The following is a 26,053-nucleotide window of genomic DNA, read 5'->3' as shown; positions in this document are numbered from 1 at the left end:
TGTGGTTCTCTCTCTGGTGAGCAGCTTGACATTCAGCCCTGTGACCAGCCTTCCTTGAATTCTAAGTTATTTCCAGCCCTCTGTGAGTTGACCTGGCGTAGAGACGGATGGATGGGTATCACTTTTGCTTTGTACCAGGCTATAGCTATTTAACCTTGCACTGCACTGCCCTACACATGAACATCTTTCTCTTCCCAGCGACCTTCTGCCCACTGCCATCCGCTCTGCAGCCCCTGGCCAGGTGCCCAGGGTAGAGATCACGCCCAGTGTGCCAGAGAAGGGCAGCAGGTTCTCACTCCAGAGCTGCCCACAGATCTGCTTGGCAGACCTGCTCCATCCAGTTTCTGTTCCGAGTCGCAGCTGTAACTGTTGTGTTTCTGTTCCTGCTCTCTCCCCAGTTGCAGCTGTAATCCTTTGGAAGGATATGCTCCCCCTTCAGACATGTGCCTTTTCTGGCACAGAGAAGTTGAGGCATCAGAGATATGGTAGAGTTTGGTTAATTCCAAGCAAAGCCAGCCTGTCTGATGTGGGGCCCACGCTGGGGCACATCCACTGCCAAGCCAGCAGTTCTGCCAAAGAGTCTGCCCTGAATGCTCCCTAAGGCTACAGTACTGCTGGTTTGAGAAGCTTTTCCAGGACAGTGGGTTCCTCATTTTCATTCTTAAAGATGTGGAACTCCTTTATCAAAAATCAAAGAACTGTTACTCTTGTTGAAAGAGAGAAGTAAGACCTGTAGCCCTGTCAGCTTCCCCATACTCTCCATAGTCCTTACGGCACAACCAGGGGCTCTGATTTTGAGATCCTCCACCCTAGACTGACCATGAGCCAGCTGACTAGCCTTTGCCTTTCTCACTCCCTCTTTCCTCTTTCAGCTGAGAAAGAAAGGAGGTCCAAATCTAATTTCAAGCCTGCCTTGAAGGAGACATTCACTATTCACTGGCAGAATGACTCATAGTTCTGCAGCCATAAAATAACACAGATGGCATCTTTTTGGTGTTCTGGTCACTCTGAAACAGCAGACTGGGCTCTTAATGCCACTGCTCGGTAAACCCTGAGCTCCGATTCCGGTTCTCCTGGCTGTTATTCCTCTCTTGCAATCCCGGTAATACGTAGAATGGGATCAAAAGCTGCTTGTCCTTAAGTCACACACTAGGAAAAATATCTTCACAGTTACCACTAGAGAAATAAAACCCTGGGGGCTGTGACTAGTCACACTCTTTGTTGTTTCCTACCACAGCAGAACCGTATGCTCTTCAGCAATCCCTTTTCTGTCGTCCGCTTCCCAGTAATGGACGGGACCCAAGGATGGCAATCTAGGTTCCAGATTCTCCATGAAAGCATGCTGAGGACTGGACCAGCTCCTTACTGACAACTGAGTGAGAAACCCCAGGGAATTTAGAAGTTTAGATAATTGTATATCTTCTCCTTTCACTTTTCATGCTAAAACTGAGTATTTCCTGTTTAGCCACTGGCTACAGGCCCATAGATACCAGAACATTTTGTTTCCTGGATCAGGTCATGCCCTAGCGGCCCATGCATAAACTCAAGAGAAGAGCAATCCCCGTAGGAATGCTTTTGAGAGAGAAAGAGAAATAAACCATCAGAAAAACATTCAAGTCTCTAAGAATTCAGCCAAATTAAGAATAAACACTCCACAATTGTAAAATGGAGACGAACAAGGCTCTGAGGCCAGAAACCTGCTTCCTTCTGTAGGACCAGCCGTAGTGATGACTCTTGATAAGGCAGAGCCGGCCGATGGCCAGCATTCCTACAACCCACGTAAAAACCCATTCCAACCCCGTTATAAGAAGGAGCCCCATCCCTTCCAGCACGGAGAAGCCAACCCAGAGAGCCGAGCCAAGTTCAAGAGTCTTGAACACGAGAAACTGTTGAAATTTTTGCAAAATAGAGGCTCAGTAAAGCTACATATTCTTCACTGATGCAACAAGTAGTGAAGAAAGAACTAATTGTCCTCTTACCAAAATTTCCCTAAGCCTAATGAGAGTGACTAAAAGTCCCAACTAACACAGAGGCTAAGTGCTGAGGGCAATACCCTTCTTCAAAGGGGTATCCACTGCTCTTTTCCATGTATGATCAAGACTGGCCTAATCAAAGCAATTTGGGTGCCCGGAGCACCGCTTCTGATACATCTCATGCCCTCTCCGATGGCGATGCAGTTTGGCTTCCTCGTGCCCTAGTGTCTCTGGGGAGACACAGGCTTCGTAGCACTATTTCCCTCATTAGAATATAATTCTGTTCATCACTGGTTGTAGCAAAATAAAACTCCCTCTGCCACTACTAATATTTAGGCAATTGTCATAATTCCTGAGGCTCATGTCAACAAATTCACTCTGGTGGTGGATCTCACGTTTTACACACATTTGGCTGTGATAGGTGCCAAGTGCTTCAGGAGGCCTGTTAGAGTAACTGATGGGCGTGGCATGATTCCGAGAGAAGCCCTGGGTCGCCGTTCCGGTTTGATTTTCTGAGAGAAGGCTGCCTTAACCCGGGCTCCCAGTTGCCCTGTTTTGTGGAACAGGCGGCTGGTGCTTTGAGCTCTCCATGGTGCTAGCCTCCGACGGGGACACTCCGGCCTCCTCCTGCTGCTCTCCGTGGTCCTGCCTCTCCCTCCGAGGTTCAGCCTCACTCTCCATAGCGCGGCCCTCACAGCAGGGCTGGAGTCTCCCTCCCCCACCACGCACACGCACATAATCTTCGTTATGATCCCTGACCTGCTCCACCGGGAAGAGGGTAACAAAGCCTTGACTAGAGATCCGGAGAGTCCTCACAACCATCTAATCAACTGCAGGAAAGGGACAAGAGAGAGCAAGAGATTCTGAGCTAGAAAAGAAGTGCTATCTGAAATGTTCAAGAAACACTAGGGCCTGGCGTGACCTCAAATGGCCTCAAAAGAACTAGATGTCTTGCCACACATGGACTCACAGATTAAAAACAAAGTGACAAATAGTCATTGATTCAGATTAAGATAGTATTGATTATATATAGTAACTGCATGTATACTACAAACATAGAATGCAAAATGAGTGCTACTCAGTTTGAGAGCATGCACTTCGACACCACTCCGACCTGACAACGAGCTCTCACTGCCCTGCAGCGGTGCTCCTTTTCCCTTTTCCCACAACCTTCCCTAAACCTGTAGGTAATGGAGGATGTCAGCATATGAAAGGTGTAGAAAACAAATATCAAAACCCTGACCCACGTCCCCCATCTTTACAACCATCTCATATAGCCTTAAATGGCCTTAAATATAATCATCCCATTGAAGAGTCCAAGCCCTTGGTCAAATCTTGGGAGACGCATCTTCAAACTGGACTCTGCTAGTCTTTTGGGGGATCTGCAATTAAGCTGATGATATCAAGTGCAGCAAGGAGCCGAGAATGCTCAGCCCCTGCCAGTCTGAGACTACACAGCCTGCTCCTCCCGTCACATCAGAACTACACAAGCTTTTTTTTTCTCTTACTGGCTGATTTTCCCATTTCAATTTCTGCATAACAGTTCATATAAGAGTTACCATTCATGAATGACCTATAGTGGAGTCTAGGTGGGGGAAGGCAGGCTTCCAGAGTGAATTTCCAGGACCCCTCTTTAATTTCCTCATTTGAAACAAGGAGAAACTTCATTCCTCAAGGACAGGTAATGGAAGTGATTTATCTCCATGAGCAAGCCTTCAGGAAGACAGGATTTGGGTTACAGTAACAGCTGGAGTATCTCCCATCAACTCATCTCCCTGAGCCCCCTGTTCTGAAACACGTCTGTTTCAGAAAGGAATCTAATGCAAAGATTCCAACATTTTTTTCAATGTGTATCCTTCCTTTATGTGAGGTCTCACCTCTGGATTCTTTTACCCTCTCATCCATCTTTCTCCAGGAGGTCTCGGGAAGAATGATACGAAAGCTAACTAATAGGAAGAACTAAAATGTTATCTTCTCTAAGGATTTTTTTTTCCTTAGCCCATCTAAGCATACACGAATTGTGTATTGATTGCTAATTATAAGCACCTTTGTCTTACTTCCAGGTCAGGGTCAGGGATGTCAGGCACATCACCTTGCCCTGGGGACAAAAGGGGAGGCAAAATGAAGGCCAGTATCTCAGCCATTCATCGCTATGCCAACCATTACTTAGCTCTCCAATTCCTTCACTATCGCCTCAGATATTAGCAAGGTGGAATGGAGAACTAGTACTTCAATATCAGACTTCACTGGGAATATGCAGATCCTTGTTTCATCCATTTGTCTTTCTTCTGTACCCTGACTCTTTGCTTCCAGTTCTGAATCTAAGATTCCAGGCAAAGCCTCAGGTGGTAAAAAGCTCCAGAGGGTGAACTAGTTGACGGAGTATCTGAATTAAATACCTAATACTTCTTGGAAACACAGCAAGGGCTAAAAAATACATTGATGACAAGCAACTCAAGACTTAGCAGAGCCTAGGTGAGCCTCTGAAGTGCCTGAAGCCAAGTTCTCTCATTATTATAAAATGAGGGGCCAGATTTACCATCTGTTCCTAATCATTTGTCCCTCAGCAAATGCAAAAATGGCAGTGGGACAACTGCACTCACTTGTTCTTACTAGTTCCTACTCTAGTTCTTAAGGACAAAATCTTTCCAAATGCATATTAGATGTTTCCTCCCCTAATATCTATCCTGTAATCTCAAATAAATATAAAGACCATACCCCCAAGCCCCTGGGCCTCACATTTTCTCATTTATTCTCAACTGCTGCTTAATGCCAACTCTCGTCTGGCTTCCAAACCCTGGAGTCCAGTGTCAGTGACAGATGGACCGAGCCTCAGCCCTGGGGAGGAGAGGATTCTGGCCCTTTCCTGGGGAGAGCGAGCAGGAGAGGGAGCCCGAATTCTGCTTTGGGGAGAATCTCTGAGTTTCAGCCATATGGTTTTCTGGAAGGAACAGGTTCTGATTAATCAAGCGCTTGTGAAAAGGGCTTTATATCTGGGTCATCAGAAAAGCTGTGTGTTTATGTCAGGAAAAAATTCACAGAGACATGACCCGTGGGAGTTGTAATGTGCTGTGTGTGTGCTGAGGGACACGTGCTCAAGGGGAGAAGGATGGTGACCAGGTCAGAATATATTTGCATCTTGGAGAACAAAAATGAGTACATACCCTCATCAAAGAAGAGACACTCAAGGAAGATTTAAGAAGAGAGGAAGAGATCATCTTTGGGCCAGAACAGTATTACTTGCCATTCTGGGGACCGTGAGGTCTATGGGCTTGAAAGAATTGCGTATGTTTCACAGAAGAGTTAAATTCCCAGGAAGGCACAAAGTATGGTTAATGGAACAATGTGCCACTCTTAGAAAAATACATTTTTAAATGAGAAAAGTAAAAGAGACTAAATCTGTTAGGATTGGGGGAAGATGGGAACCTAGAGGCGTGTGGGTGTGTGGAGAGGAACACATTTTTCTTCATGTACTGCTCCTGGTCACTGCCCTGAACCTGTCATTCCCGCCCTGCCTCTAATCACCCAGTGAAGGAAACAGTAAAAACAAGACAGTAAAATCAGAGCCAGCACAGATGAATACTCTCTTGCCTGACTTTTAACAAATTAAACTTTTTCACAGCATTGTTATCCCACCACACCAGGCCATCAGCCTGAAATGTCTCAAGTGTGACACAAAAAGTAAAGGAGAATAAGGTAGAGCCTGTTGAGGAAGGGACTTCAGCGGGGTGTTCAAACTGGCGTTGAGGCTCGGGTGGGGTCAGGAGCAAGGCTTCGCACCCTTGGGGAATCTTTACTTTGCCCCACTGTCCCCCCGCTTTCCTGCCATTCCCATTCCCAGTGCCTAACTTCCCATAATTTAACATATTTCCCAATGAGTTCAACTGAATTCCACTTTCATTTCCTCCACCCTGATTCTGTTGTTTGCTTTCTCCACACTTTCCTAGGTGCAGGAATTCTTTCCCAGCTCTATCACTTACCTGTTAAAGCAGCGAGAGAAATTTAGGGAAAGGGTATAAAGTGCCTGCACATGGTTCAGGGGGCCATCTAAGAGCTCAGACAAAGTCGGTCTTCTGACTGTCCCTTGCATCAGACAGCAGATCCCAGGTCCCACTTGTCCTGGTTTCTGAGTGTGTGAGCCACCAGGAAGGGAATGAGGAGGTGGGGGTAAATGGGCACTCCCCAAACGGCTCGGGGCTGGCAACTGGAGCGATGTCATGCCCAGCCTTTGGGGCTCACCTGAGAAACCACAGAGAGTCTGAACCCCTACTCAGAGCCCTTTCTCTCGGAGATCTGAGCCATAAGCTTTGCTCTGCCTCATCCCCCACCCACCCACTCCCCGCCTCTCGGTACAGAACACTAGACGCTTGTCTAGAGAGCACAGCCAGGCCTAGAAGGAAGGAGCTAAGGCTAGCAAGGGGCTTTGGGGCATCAGGTCCCTTTCCTTTGTGTCTCCCAACTGCAGTTCTTGCTACAGCACAGTGTTGGCGACAGAGTGGCCTGTTTTTGTTGGGGGCCAGCCTAGGACTCCCTCCCAGTGCTAATGCACCGAGAACACTGACTCAATAGCAAATCCAAGCAACAGCTGTCCCCACCTCCTCCTCTGCCACCCACTTTCCCAGTCTCTGCTCCTTCAGAATCTTAACTAAGTCTCTGAGGGCCACCCCCCGCCCGCTTCAGCCTACCACAAGCCCACTTCTGCCTCCAGATTTGTTTCTCTCTCTAGCTCAAGAATAGGACGTGCTCCTCTGCACTTTTCTCCCTTCTAGTCTCTGTCTCCCACTTCACAATCAGGTCAGCACCCCTCCCACCCCCCACTGGACAGATGCCAGCTTGCGCACACACACACACACACAGCCCAGCCCTGTAATCACCCTTTCTGACTCCCAAGAGCACTTCAGCCCCTTGGCCACCTCTTTTCTGAGGACTGGGGTTGGCTCATAAGGCTCTGAAGTTTAAGATGCCATCTTTGCATCTTCAGGGTCTCCCTCCTCGTATCACCCCAACTTTCCTAACCTGCCTGGCATTTAGGAGCATTACTTCCTTGAGGTCCAGGGACCTGGGACCCATCGCTACAAGACACAGGGAGATGGGAACAGGAAGGGTGGGTGTCACTAGAAGCGAAATCACTAACTGGCAACTTAACCCTTGAATTAGATAGTACATAGGGCTGCTGGCAAATGACAGTGAGTACAGGGGACGGTTGTAACCACAGCTTCCACAAACTGCCTGTGTGACCACACTCAAGTACCTAAACCTCTCTGAGCCCTGGTTTGTCGTATCTAACATGAGAGGTTTGCACTAGACGCTACTTAGGATTCTTGACAACTCTAGAAATCTATGTTTCTAAGAAATAAAGAGGGGAAAATATTTCTGGAAGAATGAGGTAAAACAGAAAAAGAGGAATTATGGAACTTTGGTAATAGGGGTCAGAAAAGACGTAAGTTCCATCCTCTGTCTGGTACAATCAAAAAGAGCTTAGGAATAACCTCTGGCCATTAGGGGTCAGTAGAAAATGGCCAGACATGAAAACTGGCATCTTATGAAATACACAAAATATGTTTATTCATGTCATATTAAAGTTTGATGCTTTTTCTTTTTTAACATTTGGATATTGGAAAACAGAGTAACAGGTTATTTTGATTTTTTGGTTTTTGTTTTTTTCAGTGAAAAAAGGGTTAACACCAAGATAAGCTTTTTGTTTGAACCCTACCCTCACTCCCACCACAGGCAAGCTAGCCAACTACCCCTTCTCATTCTGCCTGGAAAAGCTTAGCCACACACCGTTCCAAGCCAGGGAACAAAAGCCTTTCATTTTCAACAACCTCTTTAGGACAGAACCAAAGACATATGCCAGTGTGCAAGAAAAACCTGTTTGAGCCCAGATCAGTCCCTTCCAAGCCTCCATCTCCTGGATTATCTAATAGTGTAGGATCCCTGATTCTATCAATCTGGACCTCTTGGCCACACTTTAGCAGGCTATGGGGCAAATCAGCACATTAGGCACTCGTTACCACCCGGCTCTATTTACCACCTCCTTTCACTCATATCCTGGGTGCCCCGTGGGGGAGCAAAGTGAAGCTCAGAGACTGCTGACTCCAGCCCAAGAGGCTGCTGGGAGCCTGAGGGAAACTCAATAAACAAGACTCCGGGAAGAAAAACCAGACAGCAACAGAAATGATGAAGGGAGGGAACACGGAGGAGCACGGTCTCAGGAGCCCAGCCAAAAAGAGGGTGGAGGGGGCAGGGAGCTGGAGAGAAGGCCTGGGTCGAGGAGGCAGCAGATGGCGTGACTGGGCGCTGTGGGGCCAGGGTGCATGTGAGCTGGAGCATAGGTGAGCGAAGCAAGGAGACCCTCTAGGAGACCTCCTGCCTGGGCAGGCCCAGGGGCCCGTCCCCGAGGACCACACAGGGAAGGAACGCCACCTGAGAAGACAGACAATCCCAGTTGACAGTGACCGCCCACCTCTTATGGCCCCGGCTTGTCTGACTGTACTGTCATATCAGGAACATTCGGGAACAGGAACCTCAGGGGATGGCGAAGTCAGAAAGGGATGGGAGGCAGGAAGTAAGACAGTATTTTGACACTCGGGCCCTCAAAGTCTCAGACTACGAAACCACACAACGACCTCAGCAGAAGTAGGATAATTCCTGGTAGCGTAAGAGCAATTGTGGAAAGTTAAGTATAAAGAGATTCCCCTTTGATGGGAGTGTTGCACTCTGGCCAAAGTGACTCCCTCAAAATCCTGGAGTTATCGCCTACATCAGGGCTCAGAGGGAACTGGGCCACTTTCCTCCAGAACCAGACATTCACTGTTCAAGAAAAATGTGGCTCTGGGCATAAAGAAAAGCTCTGGGAGCTGAGTTCTAATTCTGATTTTGCCATGGCCATTCCCTTGTGTGTGTGTCCCGAACCTGCCCGGGAGCTCACTGCGTAGCTGGGGCCAGGGAAGAACCTGAATGAGGTCGCCTGACCAGGGAGCCTCACGGTGGGTGTGGGCAGACCTTTCTAAAAGTGGGTCCCTTCGGTATTCTGGGCCACAGCCCCCAAAGTGTTTTTCCCTTGGAGATAACACTCCCCCACCCACCTGTCATGGTAGTCGTGAGGAATAACAAGTAGGCTGGGATGAAGAGTATTTTTAACTCCGGAGTTAGAGAAATGCTGAATCATCATCATCATCATCATCATCATCACCATCATCATCATCAACTCCCACTCGGGGACTTGGTTTTCTGTATCGTCTGCAAAGTGGGACCCTGGACCCGAGCCCTGGCAGGGCCAGCAGCGGTTGTGCACAAGAGTTCTGTCCCCACCCAAATGTGCCCCTGCGCGCAGGCCTAAGGCCAATGCACTGCAGATTCCCAAAGCGGACACGGCAGGGAGATACATAACCCTGGCAATCAGGGGTTATACGGCACACTCAGACCTCCCTACCAGCGTCAAATTGGAGACCCAAGACATTTTTCTTCATTGGAGTCACTCACTTATTTATTCCCTAAGTATTTCTTGAGTACTTGTTATGTGTGAGGGCCTACGCTGTGGGTGCAAAACTATCACGGGTGCCAATGTAGCCTTTAAAGAGGTACATTAGGAGGTCTCCGATTCCCACCTCTGCTACTCTTAATTTGAACAATCAATCGGAAGGAAATCAGTGGGCAAAAAGGGCCACTCTGTCCTTTAAAATGCTGGGAGTCTTAAAGATACTGGAACTCGTGGGTAAATAAACCAAGAATTAAGAAATCCCCAGGGCAATGGAGGGCAAACAAGGAGACAGTGTTTTAATTTTTAGCCTAGGTGTCAGAGTGCTATGAAAACATGAAGGCATTGTGTTAGTTTTAACTGGACACGTCTGTGACTTGGCTAACTAAAGAGGCCCGCACTGGAAGGCTCTTCGGGATGAATGAAATAGACCCAAAGGTGAAGGCACATTAAGAAATCCAATTAAAACTGTAATTCAGTGGGTACAAATCATACCACCACCACCACAGGCACCCATTTCCAACTTGCTGTGGAATTTCCATCATACTGTGGGTAAGAACTGTGAATATTGGCGATCAGTGCAGGAAGGAATCTGTACCCCTCTCATTCCTGCCCTACCGCCACCCACACAAAACACACGCTTCTGCAGAGGGAGGCAGTATAGATATGCGAAAAGTCTGGGCTTTGTGACCAGAGAGATCTAAGGTTAAAGGCAGTCCCATTCCAACACTTACTGGATCCATCATATGGATAGGTTGCTTAACTTCCTTTGCTGAATCTTTGTCTCTGAGTCTTAGTTAATGCATCTTTAACGTGGGCATAACAATACCTATTCAGAGGGTCATTCTAGAATAATGAATATGGAGCACCTAACTTGAATCTTGACACACAGACAGTGATCAATAAATATCGATTCCCACCATCTTGTAGACTTCTAGAGCTTCAGCCTCTGGACAGTCTGCCCTCTTCTTTGGACTATTTCTTTCTATCCTGCTTGACTTCCTATTTCCTCCTAACTGGCAGATATTGAGCCTAGTTTTCCTAATAGATGCTCAGCATCTTTTGATTCATATATTAAATAAATATTTATTAAGTACCTTCTATGTGCTATATGCTGTATCAGGGCCAGTACTGGATAGAGACATGAATCAGGTATCAACCCTACCTGCGAAATCTTTATAACATAGGAGGGAAGCCAAACCCACAATACAAAGTAGAGAGTGATGCATGATTTAAGAAAAATAGATCAAGTGCTGTAACTCGAGAACTCAGAAATTATTGCCATCTGGGGCAATCAGGGAGACATCTTGAAGGCGGTGCCACAAAAAGTAGGCTTTAAGGACTTTAAGGATAGAGTTTAGATGCAGGAAGCTGGATGATGGGCATTACCAACAGCTACTGAAGGAAAGGAAATGTATGGAGGAAAGCAAAACATTCATAGAAAAAATTCTGAATGGCATCACATGTGTAGGATATGGATGGAGTAAAGGAAGTAAAGAAAAGATAAAGTGAAAGGCATACTGGCATTAGACTGTATGGGATCTTGAAGGCTGGGTTAACAAATCTGGACATTATCTGCAGACAGTGGAATGTCAGTAAGGAAGTCTAAGCAGGGAAATAACATGACCCATGTGACTGGAGCTCTCTTCATCTGTTTTTCTACCTGAGAAGCCTGGGCCTCTCCTCACTAATGGTCCTGTGGTCTCGATGTCTGCATTTCCTTCCAACGTGAGCCGAATGTTCACTATTTCTACTTCAAAGTCCGTGCAGCCCTTTGAGACCACTCCTAAGTTTTCCTGTCTATTCTGAATCCATGGGGGGACTTTGTACTGCTCTTTCATGACATCAGCACAATCTAAATCCAAAGAAGGCACAAGCCTTTCATAACCCAGGTTATAATTTCTGCTACTTAATCTGTTTCTGTGGATAGCATTAGAATCACTCACCTGGTCCTGGGGGAGTGGCCATTCAGAATTTATCATTACAGGTGTACAATTTTATGAAAACAGCAAAAAAAAAACTTTCAGGTGTATTAACAGACAGGTCTCAAGAGGAGGCATGAGATCATAAGTACTTTTCAGCATTAGAGGGAGAAATACCCCCCCAAGCAGGAAAAAAACAAACAAACATAGCTACCCCTTAATCTGTTTCTCAACACCCTACAAATCACAGTGAGTTCCCTGCAAACCTGAGACAATATATGCCATTTACTGGAGATTATTTGTTTAGTTATCAGACCCCTCATCTGAACAACTCCATTTGGTTTGAACAACCTACCTCACCATTTCACTTATTCACCCTAAGCAGGAAAAAAAAAACTACCAGCAAAATGCAGGAGGAGAGAAGAGATGAAAGGAATCTAAGCAAGGAGAAAAGCAACTGAGAATGCAGAAAGAGGCACAGATCCAAGAAGCAGGAGAGTGAAGACTAAATCCACGCTGTTGGACAGAATACATGGTCCGCCTGATCAAGGACAGGCATAGCACAGCGCCACCTGTGACCCAATGAACTACTAGGGCCAATTAAATGTACTGAGAGCTCCTGGGCTAAGTGCTGAAGATACAAAGATGAGTAAGGTAAGGCCTGTGCTCTTAAGCAACTCAGAGCTTAGATAAGGAGACTGATAACTAAGCCGGTAAATTGCACTACAGTGGGCAGAAATGCTCCAAGGAAAAGAGCCCGTTGAAAAAGGTCAGAGAGCACCGCCGAGGAGAAAGAGGATTCTGGAGAGGCGTGCGCTGCTGTGCCTTTCCGTACGTCGACTACCTCACTACAGCTCACCTCTAAGACCGGATTCCGTCTGACCTCCTGTCTCACAGGCTGTTCTGAAATTAAACAAATTCAAGACTGAACATCCTCTCGGCAGACGTAATGTCCTACGCCGGGGTGTGGGGGGCTGTTTCCTCCGTTCATCGGCACAGAGGCCCACGTAGTGCCTACTTTGCGCGCAGGGTACCAACACTGCGGGGCCGGGCACGGCCCGGTCTCCGGCTTCCCCTTGTCCTGCCGTCACCCAGGCTTCCGCACCACCAGTTTGGCTTTCTGCTGGGTGCTGAAGCACCCACAAACAGCGTGGAAAATAATACGAAACACTCACCAGCTGCAGGTCGCCTCCACCCTCGATGCGCACAGAAGTTGCCGGTGCGGGCCTGGCCCCCCGGGAGCCTCTGCGGGCCGCCTCTCCGGGTGCCCGGCCCTCCCGCCTCGGCATCAGCACTTTCCGCGCCCGCCTTCCGGCCCGCCGCTCCCTACCTGTTGCTCCTCGGCCCCAGCCCCCGCCGCCTCGGGGCATCAGCGCTCCCCCGGTCCGCGCAGTTTCCGGCGATCTTCAGCAGAGGTCCCCGGGGGGGGCGGTGGCGCGGGGAGCGCGTCCGCCGAGGCCGTGAAGCTCGGGGGCGCCGGGACCCGCAGCCCCCTCCTGCCCTTCCCTGCCCCTCCCCCCTCCCCTTTCCTTCTGATTCGGCCATTCTTTCCCTCATTCCGCCCCCTTTCTTCTCCGCGACCCCAAACCCACGTCCCACTTCTCTTTTCAGTCCCGCGCCCCCGATGCCGCCGCCTGGGCGCCGGAGCCCCCCTCGTTCTCTCCCCGGCGCCCGGGGCAAGCGCGCCGGACTCTCCGCCAAGTTCCCGGCTCCACCGGACGCCGCTCCGGACTCTGCCCAGCAGCCGGTGACCTCACTGCGTATCGCGCACGCGATTGGCTCCCTGTGGGCGCTCGGCGGGAGACCCTGAAGAGGTCGCGCGGCCGGGTTCTTTGTCCCTCCGCCTCTCCGGGCTGAGTTGGCAGAACGGGCCCTTGGCTCTGCAGCGCTTCACAGGGGTTTGGGATCCGCCTCCAGGCCGCGGGGTGGCGACCCAGGCCCCGGGGGTCCGCGCTGCCACAGGAGGGCGCGGGTCCGCGATGCGACGTGGGAGCGGCACTGCGGGGAGAGCGGGGGACTCGCCCCCACGTGTGCCCCGTCTGCGGCGGTCGGGGGGTCACATGGAAACGGGGGCGGCCTCGGCTGCGAAGTCGGGGTTTTCATTTCCAGTCTTTGTTCCTCCGTCTGTATGACCTTGGGCGAGTCATTTTGTTTCCACTGTGCAAAACAGGAATGGTAACGCCGGCGTTGCATACTGTACACGTTTATGCGAGTGTTTTCTAATCATTAAACCTGTTGTTTTAGTAGATAATAAAATATAACATGTTAGCAGAAAGAATTCTGGACAAGGAATGAAACACCTTTAGTTGTCTTTCATTTTTCCATAGTGACCTTCACGTTTGACATTTATGGGTGTTGTCCTCATCTGTAAAGTGGGAGAACTGGGCGGGATGATCTTTTAAGATCACCTTTGCCTCTCACAGACTGACAAAATTTAGCGTCCTCCTTTAACCCACCCCTTCGGAGGAGGCAGTCACTTCCATTTTCAGGACTCTAGTTCATCTCTCCTCTTAGTGAGAAACGCACCTTCCCTCAGGTATCCCGGGGAGCCTACTCTCCATGGGGCAAATCCTGTCCCGCGTCCCCAAAAAGGCCAGTATAGAGCCCAAAGGTAGCAGCCCATACGCAGGGCTCATCCTTGATGGAGATTCTCTCCCCAGGCTACTGGCAGGAGCAGGATTTGGAGCTGGGAACTCTGGCCCCCCTGGACGAGGGCATCAGCTCCACAGTCTGGAGCAGTCCTGACATGCTGGCTAGTCAAGGTGAGAATCCAGGCCCCCTCATCTCAACGTCCCTCGGTGCCCTCGACCATCTCCACCCATCTCCCACCCATACGACCTCCACCCTGTGTACTCACTCCCCTCATGACCATACAGCTCTCTCTCCTTTCCATTTGACATTCTAGTACTAAGTTCTACACCACCACCTTCTCTATCACCTCCTTCCCTTCCTCCAGTACAGAGACCTCTTTCTCCCCTCCACCTTTTTCCAAAAAGAAAATGATTCCAGGAGGAGGCTGTTACTCAGAATAAAGAGGTTCTGGAAGACACGTCGAGGTGGAATCCTTCAAAGGGAACCTGGGACATAAGGATCACTAGCCCAACGCAGTAAATGAAAGGTTTCTCCAGCCTTTCATTGAGATTTTTAAGGGATATATCACTTCCTAATTTACTCAGCCAGTTTAGTCCCTGGCTCACTAATCTCAGAATCATAGTATTCATTCTCGAGTTATATGATTACCTGAGGAGCATTCCAATGAAAAGAGAACTACATTGAGAGTCAGGACGGAGTTCTCATCCTCACCAGAGTCACTGGTTCATAGAATGATTTTAGGCGATCACTCCACCATTACCTCATTGCCTACATCTGTATAAAACGAGGGAATTGGATTCCACAATCCCTAAGATCCCCGTCAGTTCTCACTGTTAGGATTCAAAACGCCGAAACACTGTCTCCTGAGCCTTAGTGCCCGGCATCAGCCCCAGCACCTGCTACCTTCGCTCCCCAGGGCCCCTTCTCCACCAGGAGCGCTCCTTGTCTATTTCTTGGGAATGGAGCGCTGGTGACTGAGAGAGAGAGAGGGGGGACTCCGAGGACAGGGCAGGGGTGAGGTGGGGGCCCGTGGACGTGGGGATTTAAATTTAAATTACTCAGGAGGGAAGGGAGGAAGAAAGTTTCTCTGTTTCCTATTCAGAGAAGAATAATGTTGGTTAAGTAATTCAGCACCAGAGAAGAAGTTTTGTGGCTGTTTCAGAATCAGAGCTGGGAAGTATTTGTATTTTAGTTCTGTGGAGGTCAGTGCCATCGGGTCACAGAAAATCAGTCCTGAAGATGAGGAAATCAATACTGGAATGAGAATCCATGCTGTGGGGAACAGGGAACAGTCACGGGTGGAGGAGCAAGTGTCGCCTGGTCTAAAAGGCTCACAGCCAGGCCTGACTTGAAGGCCCATTTGGGATTCAAATGGCTCATCCACATGATACCTTATTAGTCGTTTTTTTAGTTTGTTGAACTTGGCTAAGGAGAGAGGAATTAGAACCGTATTTCCATCCCATCAAAGGGAGAACTTTAATCCTTTGCTCCTTAAAATAACAGGAGGCCGGTGACTCGGGTTTCTGTGTTGGGGGTGGCTAATACCAACCCTGAAAGGGACATGTTCAGGTTGCAGATGATTGTTGGAGAAATTGAAAATTCTGTGTCAAAGTGTTTCCTTTTTTTTTTTTCTTATCTCCTTTGTTTGTTTATTTTGCAGTTTCCTCTTGCATAAATGAATGTGCAACCCAAGGTTGGCGTGGCCCTTTCCTTGATTTTAGTTTGGGGATTATTAGTATGAACCGCCTCTCCTGTTCTTGCTCTTACATGCAGGTGGTGGCAGGAAAGCAAAACATAGAATGACAGATGTGTACATGTGTTTTCAAAGGTGAATGGCAGAACTCTTATCAGGAAAGATACATGGGGAGTGGTATGTGTAGATATGGGGCGCCTTTCTCCTCTAAATGTTGGTGGCCCTGTCAGCGCATTCAGCAGACATGCAACAAGTGGCTATTTTCCTCTGTATTCAAAGCAAGAGGAAATAAGGTCTGCCTCCCCTTCCCCACCCCACCACCTCTATTCCTTCTGCCGTGATGCCTTAAGAGAACACAGACACCTGGGCCCTGAACAGTCTGAATTAGATGAGGTGGACGTTGGTGCAGAAATGGGTGGGGGGCTAGGGCTTGCTCAGGAAAGTAACCCTATTCTACTCCTGCAGACAGCCAGCCTTGGACATCAGATGAGACGGTGGTGGCTGGCGGCACCGTGGTGCTCAAGTGCCAAGTGAAAGATCATGAGGACTCATCCCTGCAGTGGTCTAACCCTGCCCAGCAGACTCTCTACTTCGGGGAGAAGCGAGGTATTGTCCATGAGGAGTTCTCCCTCTCTCCAGGCACCGTGGGCTGGGGGAGGAGCCTGCAGAGCCCAAGGGGAAATGCATCTGCAGACCAGAGGCCCAGACACACGAAGGTAGGCTATTTGAGGAAGCAGCAAGCCATGGGCTCCTTAACTGGTCCTGGAGAAACGTCTGTTGTATCTCTGACCTAAGCCATATAGGATCCTACAAGGTCCTGGAGTGCCTTCACCCCAAAGGAGCCCTAAGTGACAGCTGATGTCTTTGTTGCCCCACCCATCTCACAAGGAGGCCCACAGGCCCCACCTACTTTTCTGCATATCTCGGAGGCCACAGTGCCCAGTATGCCCAGTAGCCCAGGAAAGTGACTGGATGGCCTAAGGACTGCTCAAACTCAGGACAGCTCCCCACCCTGTCCCAAGCCACACTAGACCTCTTCTCCCAGAGAAGCTGACCTGGGATTGGAAGATAGACCGGAAAGGTGCCAATAAAAGCCCTGCTTCTGAGTGTCCTGGTTTTCCCCAGCCCTTCGAGACAATCGGATTCAGCTGGTTAGATCCACGCCCCATGAGCTCAGCATCAGCATCAGCAATGTGGCTCTGGCCGACGAGGGCGAGTACACCTGCTCCATCTTCACGATGCCCGTGAGGACCGCCAAGTCCCTCGTCACCGTGCTCGGTGAGGCCCCCAAACCCCAGTGTCTCCCCAGCATGCTTCCTTGCTGACTAATCTCCTTAGGTGCACCCTTGAAGCAGCCCGGAGCGCAGCCAGTCTCCAAGCACTCTGGGAAAATTCAGCCCGGGTTCCCTTTCCAAAGGAATGAAATGCAAAGAGCATTGGGCTCCAGTCACTTCTCCTCTACTTCCTGTTTGCTCTGGGACAAACTCTTACTCTGAGCCAGAAGTTTCTAACCTCTGACAGAAGGATGATAATGTCTATCCTACCTACCCTCCAAGATTCTATGGGAGAAACATGGGACGTATAGGCATGCAACGTATGATTACAGTTTCCAGGAGAGTTGCTTACATACTCTCATCTTGATCCTATACTTCAATTTCCTTCCTACCCTGAGCCTCACACTAATTCTGTGGCCACCCAGTTGTGCTGTGGGGTGCTGGGTTACACATCAGGTCTTCCCTCCTGGTCCTCAGGGAGGAGATCAAAGAGAAAGATGGTTGATTTCTCTAGTCTTCTGCCCATCATAAACCAAAGCAGAACCCAAATATCCTGACCCCAAGAGAGGCCATCTCAGCAGGGGGAGCTGAGGTGTGACTTCAGGGTGCCTGTCCTTCCTATCCTGGCCATCTCCTATCCATGGCAGGAATCCCACAGAAACCCACAATCACTGGCTACAAGTCATCACTACGGGAAATGGAGACAACCACCCTCAACTGTCAGTCTTCGGGAAGCAAACCTGCAGCCCAGCTGACCTGGAGGATGGGAGACCAAGAGCTCCCTGGTAAGTTCCTCTACCTTGGGGCTCAGAAGGTGGCAGTGGGGGTGCGGGAGGATGAGAGAGGGAGGCGACACATGTGTGTAAGTCTGTGCATGTGCACATAAGGTATACAGAAGGAGAAGGGGAGAATGGCAGATATTCTGTGTGCACTCGTGTGTGTGTTAGGCCTGTGTGTACATATCCATTTCACAACTTTCTAAGTTTGTCTAAGCTGAGACTCACCATCTGTATGCCTACAGTGGGGCCTACATTGCATCTCTCTGTTCGGGCTCACTCTGTGTCGATGGGTGTGGCGTGCATGTGTCTATTTCTGTGCTGCAGGAGAATCAACCCAAATACAGGAAGATTCCAATGGTAAAACCTTCACTGTGAGCAGCTCCGTGACGTTCCAGGTTACCCGGGAGGATGATGGGGCAGACATCATATGCTCTGTGAACCATGAGTCTCTAAAGGGAGCTGACAGATCCACCTCTCAACGCATCGAAGTTTTATGTATGTCATAGGTTTGTGGGTGAAGGATCAGGTATGAGATGGGGCGTGGGGAAGGGGAAAGTGCAGGTGACTACACGAAGCCACATGCACAGATAAGTGACTAGGTAAAAAAAAAAAATGATGAGACAAGAGGATAGGACTAGGCAAGAATCAGCAGTTTTTTCTGTAAGGGGCCCAATAGCAAACATTTGAGGCTTTGGGGGCTCATATGGTCTCTGTCTTAAGTAACGACTTAACTGCCCTGTTCCTGCAGGCAAGTAGCTGTAGAGGATTTGTAAACAAACAAGCATAGCTGTGTTCTAATAAAACTTTATTTACAAAAAAATACAGCCAGCAGGATTTGACCCAGGGCTGGGCCAGTGTTAGGCAGGGAGATTGAAATCTGCAACTGTAGCAAATCAGGAGGCAGAAGAGCAGGTTCTAGCCCGCCCTCCACTCCACCAGCTGGGTGATGTCAATTACTTCACCCCCTGGAGCCGGAGTCTCCATTTGCTACATAAGAAGAGGGGGATCACTAAGGTGGCTTCTTTGCTCAAACATACTATGATTTCAAGAAAATACTCGTGGTAGCAAATAGTCTCTGGGGCATCATGATTCCCGGATCTTTTCCTACAATACTCCCCTGCCTGCCAGCTCTGCGGTTGTTCTTGGGACTCTGACCTGACCTGAAGTGGCCACTAGCGCGATCACCACTCCTGACCTTTCCTAGGGCCCTCACCTCTCTAGGGAATCTGCCTTGAGTATGGACAGGAACCTTTACCCTCCCTGGGGAAGGTAGAAATTTGGAAATTTTCTGAGTGGAGGAACCAAGGGGAAAAGGAAGTGCAAAGATAGAAGATCAAGGGTTATAAAATAACACATTTCTTGTGTGAGCTTATGCAAAGGCTGGGCATTTTTCTAAAGTAACTCAAGCACTTAATCTCTTTCTTATGGAAAGACTGACTTCAGTGCTATTCATATCAGTTGCAAGACCCATTGCAGAAACTTGAATGGGAGGTAGGCTTGCACCACTTTCCAGGTAGCCCGTGCGGTCTGGGGGCAGAAGGCCTGCCTTCCAGCTGCAGGGACACACCTCACTAGCTGCATGTGTAATCACCTAACAGCTCCTGCTTACTTCCCTTAATTATTAGAGGATAAATGAAAAAATATCTATGAAAGAACTTTGTAAGCATCAAACTTGTGTATTGCTATCAGGTGTTTTTCTTTTAGTTCTGAGTGTGGAGCCCCTGGCCCTGGGCTCCTTTCCCCAGGCCCTGGTGTCCCTGGCCAGGGCTAAGGAAAGCCCTCCCTTGTCTGAGCCCCAGAGACTTCTCCATTCAGTACCAGACTATCTGGTAATTACTCTTCAGGGACCCTTTGGGCCCCACCGTGATCAGCAGTCAGTCAACAAATGCTATACTCCAGGCACTGTGCTAGAGGTTGCTATGGCCCTGGGGCCCCAGAATAGCATTCTCTCACCTGGCCTGATTCTCTTTGTCCTGTTTGATTTGACTGAAACACGTTCGTTAACTGGTTGTTAAGGTTGGCTGTACCCTTAGGGGAAGCTTGGCCTCTTTATCTGTTGTTCTAAACCAGCATCTGGTTGTATTGTTCTATGCGGCCATCTGGACTAGCCTCCTAAGCAGCCCTTGGGCGTCAGAGGCAGATGACAGTATTCCTTCACAGAGCCCATCTACATTGTGTCAATGCCTTTTTGCAGCCAAAATATGACCCCCATCTCTTGCTGTGTCAAAGCTCTCCCTTCCTTTTTGGACTGGCCACTGAAAGCGATGTTTTGTGTTCAAGCATCGCTTCCAACTTAAGCTCTCTTGCAGAGCAGAGAGGATTGACTGGTTGCGAGTTTAATAAATGATGGAGTTCAAGTTTCTTCTATCAGAAATAGGTATTAAGTCCCATTTATGTGCTAGGCAGTGTGGTAGGCCCAGGAAACCAGGGATTCCCCTTCTCAGCTCTCTAAGACATCCCTTGGGTCCCCACCAAAGACAGATCTTCTGGAATCCTACCTCTACGAGGCTGCAGTCAAGTGCCTCACATGTGCAGCAGTGACTGTGGTCTTTGCTTGGAGGAGGCAGGGGAGGAAGCCGGTGTTCACAGTCTCTTGGGCTCCTGAGGAATGTAGGGATAGAAGCTAGCATGTGTGACTATGATTCTGAGACGAAGCGATCTCCCGAACAGTGTGGGAGTTTTGCCCTGACACCATTTCCTTCTCTGCAGACACACCAACGGCGAAGATTAGGCCAGACCCTCCACACCCCCGCGAGGGCCAGAAGCTGTTGCTACACTGCGAGGGTCGCGGCAATCCTGCGTAAGGAGATCCACTCCCTGGCCTCTGACACCCCTCCACGCTCTCAGGCTGTGGTCTGGTCGTCCCTTAACGTCTCCCCGTGTCCTTCCGTCTTGCCTGGGCCTCTCATCTTCCCCGACACTGTCTAACAATGTCTGTCCTCCGTTTCTCCTGCAAAGTAGCGGCAGAGGGAGGGGCCGCTCCCTGGCTCAGCCCAGAGGGTCCCATAGGAAGCAAGTCACAGCAGGATGCAGGAGGGGCTGGGAAACCTCCCTTCCCCCCAGATCGAACCCTATGAGACCACCGTCCGGGGCCTCCGAGCAGCGCAGTGGGTCTAGCCCTGCAAACTCCCTGGGCCTCCGGCAAGCTGTCCCTGGCTGCCCTGCTCCCCGTCGGTTTTGTCCCCCGTTAGCTCCCCGGCCTACTCCTTCCTGAGCATCTCATTTCTCTGCCTCACAGGCCCCAGCAGTACCTGTGGGAGAAGGAAGGCAGTGTGCCACCCATAAAGATGACCCAGGAGAGTGCCCTGATCTTCCCCTTCCTCAACAAGAGTGACAGTGGCACCTACGGCTGCACGGCCACCAGCAACATGGGCAGCTACAAGGCCTACTACACACTCAATGTGAATGGTGAGCCCCAGCTCCCCCGCAACCCTCCTCCCCGCCCCCAGCTCCCCCATCCCACATCCCTGCACCCCTCCTCCCCACCCAGCCCCCAGCTCCCCACATCCCCCCCATACACAGACCCGCACCCCTTCTCCCGGCCCTGCCCCCAGGTCCCCCATCCCACCCCACGGCACCCCTCCTCCCCACCTGGCCCCCAACTCCCCCATCCCACACCCCCAGGCATCCCTCCTCCCCGCCTGGCCCCCAACTCCCCCATCCCACACCCCCAGGCATCCCTCCTCCCCGCCTGGCCCCCAGCTCCCCACATCCCACCCGCTACACACACACACCCGCCCCCGCACCCCTCCTCCCCGCCCCGCCCATCTTGTACTCTTCCCTTTACATCTCCTGGTCCTGTCACCAGACCGTGTTTGGGAGCGGAATAAGGGACAACAGCCCACCGGTGGAGTGCCTGGGGACAGGCTGTAGGTCCTCTCTGGAATGCATAATAAGTTAAAATCAATGGACTGGTGGGCTCCCATCTGCCCTTGTCTAAAGTGGTGACCCAAGGGACACCACCCCCCAGCCCCTGCGCTCACCTGGCAGCGAGAGTATGAACGGTGCGGAGGCCCCAGGGTCTCTCAAGTGTGGGTGCAGAGGGGTTCCCTTCAGGGCTGTTGCTGCTGTGACCTGAGGGATGCTGCTCCATCACCTCCTTTTCTGCAGGCCCTGGACACACTGTACTTGGGCCAGACAGAAAATGGAGATGCATTTGTGCTATCCTGAGGGACAGAGCCTTTTCTCTGACGCCGTGTCTTCTAGAAGGACTGGGTAGTGCTTCCTCCCTGAAGTTCTTCCCGAAGGTGTGGCCACAAAGAATGTGACCGGCTAGCGCAGGGGTCCCTTTATGGAGGGTTGGCGGGAGATTCTTTGGAAGGTCCAGAGGCGGTGGGTTCCTTCCAGAAAGTCTTCCCAGCTTTTCCTGAGAATAGGGGAAATTCACTGTAGGGGGGAACATCAGACACGCCCTTCCCTGAAAAGCCCTTTAAAGCAGCCAGGAGGCAGCAGTCAGGCCCCCCGGGGATGGGGAACCTGAGCGTCCGTCTGAAGGGGGTGATTCCCACTCCAGGGGCAGTGCCCAGCACGGAGGAGCTGCCTCAGCACAACGAACAAAGCCACTGTAGGACGCCAGGGGCCAGGGGCCAGGACAATGCACTGAGGTCCGCGGTCTGCCCCCAGCTCCCCCCAGACCAGCGCTGGCGATGATTGGCAGCGAGAGAAAGTTCATGGGCCCTCGTGGTTGGTCTCGGATCCCCCTGCGGGGGGCTGGAAAGCCAAGACCGGCTCCGGCGCATCCGCTGCCGGGGCTGACACCTGGTGGTGGAGTGAGTTACTGCACCTCCTTCCCGGACACCTGAGCAGTACTGACCCCCACCAGCCTGGAATGGAATTAAATGCCGTTCTACGTAGAGACGGGGACCCGTAATCGATGGCCCCCGAGGTCACTTTGGCCGTGGAAACTTACGTTTTAATTCTAAGGAACTTCCATTTCCATAGCCTCTAGCATAATGATCTAGGGTTGATTTTTAATGTGGATGGTGTCTCACGTACTCGTTGGATGAAAGGCACTGGGCAACCCCACGCTGCTTCCTGGCACCTACACTATCACACCCACCCCATCAGATCAGGGAGCCCTGGGCCCATCCTCTCCCTCCCTCCCAACCAGAGCATAAAAAAAACGCAGCATGAATGTTTTCTTTTCAAATAAGGCATAGACAGGCAAGGAACTAAAATTTAGCTGGCCCTGTCAAGCCTGAGGAGACATAAGGTAGAAAGACAAAAGACGTAAGAAGTCAATGAGAATGAGGCACTGAGACCCATGCGGAGTCTACGGCAAAACAGTAGCTCTCCCGTGAGTGGGGGAGTTACGTCTACGGCTAATATGATTTTAGACACATCACAGCGGTGTCCCGGGACGTGCACGGTGCCCTCAGATGGCTGGGACTCGACTGTGGCTGGTGCTGCTGTTGGCATACCTGGCCCAGTCTGTGCTGTGAAAATCTATCCCCTAGAGGCTGCTGGGAGGACAGATGCGCTAAACCTGCTGGCAGAGACATGGGCCGCCTTGGGAGGAAGCATGTGGCCTTCCGTGGAAGAAGTCTTTGCCCCTCTCACAAACTCTGGATGGTGGGAAGGGACGATGGAGCCCCAGGCCTCCTGGATGAGACAGGCCAGAGGATCAAGGTTTTGCTGAAACTCTAAACTCCCCTGCTCAGGAGGGGCGCTGCTCTTTGCACAGGGGCCACTGTCCATCGTCCTCTGCAAGGCGCTCTCAGAATGCCTGGTTCTGGGTTCTGTCAGCTCTTCAGGGCTCTTCCTCTCCGATCTTAGAGCAGTGGGTGTAGGTTGAGAAGAAGCCCCTAGCAAAGCCAGCTCAGAAGAGCAGACAGTCCGGAGGTTACGAGACCACCGGGGATATGGAAGGAATAACTCTGATAACCTGGAAGTAAGAGAAAAAGCAAGAGAGAACAAGGGATCATGCAGACGTTAAAGCAAAGGCCTTTGACGTTAAGCAGGCTTTAGTGCCATAGACTCAACTCAAGAGAGGTGAGGGTAAGCAGATATATCAATTTATTCCTGAATACGTTGATTTTTTGTTTAACAATTACTTTGTTCCAGACACTGTGTAAGAAATAAAGGTACAAAGTAAGGCAGGCCCTTTGCTGAAGGATGCCACCCCATGCCCCTCTCGTCACTCCGTGTTCTCTGCTGGGTTCAATTATCACGGCCCGCTCAGAAACGCTGTGCCACAGGCTTCCTCCCAGGTCTGACTGTGCGCCCCCCGCCCCCAGACCCCAGTCCGGTGCCCTCGTCCTCCGGCACCTACCACGCCGTCATCGGTGGGATCGTGGCTTTCATCGTATTCCTGCTGCTCATCCTCCTCATCTTCCTCGGCCACTACCTGATCCGGCACAAAGGTCAGAGGCGTGCGGGAAGCGGCAGAGCCTGGGAGCAGGCGGGGAGATGAGCGAGGGGCAGCAGGCGGGGGCCGCTGCCGGGAGGGCCGCTGGGGACTCGCTCGGCCCCGTGGAGTGTTTGAGGGAGAAGCAGATGTCATAACTGAGCACCACGACCCCCCAGGAAAGCCCTGCCACGTGGTGATCACCCTCGGGGACTCCACTGTCCCGCTCAGGCAGCCGCTGCTCCCAGGCTCCTCTGCCTCCAGGGTCTCCTGCTTAAGGCCTAGAACGGGCAGACGTCGGACTCTCCCTCCCATCTCTTCCCGCACTCGCTTCCTCTCTTTTCCTTGTCCTTTGGTCTCCTGGCCCCTTGTCCCCACACCGTCTCTCTTCTCTCCCCTCTGTCACCACTGCTAGCTGGGCCACATGAGCCGACCAGACCCCAGGGACACCTCACCTGCAGCATTGCTCACAGCGTGACACAGCCACTTCCCTGTCACCACCCTAGGTGTACACACACACACACACACACACACACATGCACACACACATATACATGTACATACATGCACATACACATGCACACATATAGGCACGCGTGTACACATGCATACACATACACACACATTCTTTTGCCTGTGTTATAGATGAGGTTCTTACTAAAGGCAGGATTCATTAATTCATGGGGTGCAGCCAGATGCAAGTGAGGTCAAGTGGGCAGGAAGAGAGCTCCCGGCAGGAGAAGCTGAGGAGCAGGGTGTGCTGGGGGGGTGGGCAGCGGGGCCGTGGGGCTTCAGAGGTTCGGGAACTGCCGCTGGAACTGACAGGGGGAGCCCCTCTCTCCTCAGGAACGTACCTGACGCACGAGGCCAAAGGCTCGGATGATGCCCCGGACGCAGACACGGCCATCATCAACGCAGAAGGCGGGCAGTCGGGTGGGGACGACAAGAAGGAGTATTTCATCTAGGGGCACCCCCACCACCACCTCCTGTGCCCCCAGGGGCCCCGAGGGGACTGCTGGGGCCATCACTAACCTGGACTTGTACAGAGCGACCCCAGGGCCGCCCCTCCCGCTTGCTCCCCGGCCCCCCACCCCCCTGTACAGAATGTCTGCTTTGGGTGCGGTTTTGTACTCGGTTTGGATCGGGGAGGGAGGCGGGCGGGTGGGGGAGGGAGGGTTGCCCCCAGCCCTTTCCGTGGCTTCTCTGCGTTTGGGTTATTATTATTTTTGTAACAATCCCAAATCAAATCCGTCTCCAGGCTGGAGGGGCAGGGGCCCTGGGGTGAGGAAAGGAAAAGCAGCTGGAGCGTTAGGAGGACGACGTGGTGGAGGGGCAAAGGAGGGGACGGGCGGCGCGGGGCTGGACTGGGGGGCTCCCACCAGCCCGCCAGCCCTACAACAGGCGACTCCCAGACTCGTCTGGGAAGGGGGAGGTTGGGAGCAGGAGCCGGATGGGCTTTTCCTCTGTAGCCACACACCGTGAGCTCTGGACAGAGAAGCAGGTGTCACCCTGACATCCGTCCTCTACCACGATGGGCAAGGCGGGCGGGGGCCCCTGAGGAGATGGGACCTGCAGATGTCATGCAGCCGTGCAGAAAGCCGGGGCTTGCACATGGAGAGGATGTGGGCCCCCTGCAAGGATTCCGAGAGGAAGGAGAGCAGAGACGGCGCCGGCTACGCCTTGCCCCACAGTGAATGAAGCCAGGCCCCTTTCACAGGAACCTCCCGGGAGGGGGATAGCAGAGCAAGGTGCCCCTCCTTGCTGCAGCAGCTGTGGGAGAGGCGCTGCTCCACACCCGGGGGCCCCTCACCCCAACCAAGTCCTGGACTGTTTGTTGCACGGCAACCACTCTTCTTCTGGCATTGCTCAGCAACTGCTCCTCCCGTCTTGTGCCACCCTGCGCCCCTTCCCGGTCCCTGAGCCACCCTGAGGCCCTCCTCCCTCAGCAGCCAGGCAGACATAACAACAAAAATACTAAAAGGAGCTTCACTGCA

The 26,053-nt window shown here is 51.3% G+C and overlaps 2 protein-coding genes across 5 annotated transcripts in view; one reads left to right on the top strand and one right to left on the bottom strand.

The window, feature by feature from the left end:
* Nucleotides 1-12,603, bottom strand: part of AIM2 (absent in melanoma 2) — a 91,718-nt gene extending 79,115 nt beyond the window's left edge. Inside the window, exon 1 of the mRNA XM_036922650.2 lies at nucleotides 12,551-12,603. The gene's annotated coding sequence lies outside the window, so the exon portion shown is untranslated. The remainder of the gene's footprint in view (nucleotides 1-12,550) is intronic.
* The window catches only part of CADM3 (cell adhesion molecule 3), a 29,104-nt gene extending 3,051 nt beyond the window's left edge, over nucleotides 1-26,053 (top strand). The window contains exons 2-10 of one of the 4 annotated variants that reach the window (XM_036922653.2): nucleotides 14,036-14,137; nucleotides 16,126-16,266; nucleotides 16,786-16,938; nucleotides 17,582-17,719; nucleotides 18,038-18,208; nucleotides 20,423-20,513; nucleotides 20,952-21,121; nucleotides 23,911-24,075; nucleotides 24,906-26,053. In XM_036922653.2, coding sequence (XP_036778548.1) covers nucleotides 14,036-14,137; nucleotides 16,126-16,266; nucleotides 16,786-16,938; nucleotides 17,582-17,719; nucleotides 18,038-18,208; nucleotides 20,423-20,513; nucleotides 20,952-21,121; nucleotides 23,911-24,075; nucleotides 24,906-25,024 — 1,250 coding nt within the window. In that variant the 3' untranslated portion in view covers nucleotides 25,025-26,053. The remainder of the gene's footprint in view (nucleotides 1-14,035; nucleotides 14,138-16,125; nucleotides 16,267-16,785; nucleotides 16,939-17,581; nucleotides 17,720-18,037; nucleotides 18,209-20,422; nucleotides 20,514-20,951; nucleotides 21,122-23,910; nucleotides 24,076-24,905) is intronic. The other 3 variants (XM_036922654.2, XM_036922655.2, XM_036922656.2) reach the window with 3 other exon arrangements.

The sequence above is a fragment of the Manis pentadactyla genome, chromosome 19, assembly GCF_030020395.1.
Source record: "Manis pentadactyla isolate mManPen7 chromosome 19, mManPen7.hap1, whole genome shotgun sequence".
NCBI lineage: Eukaryota > Metazoa > Chordata > Mammalia > Pholidota > Manidae > Manis > Manis pentadactyla.
This window is presented reverse-complemented; position numbering and strand designations above follow the sequence as displayed.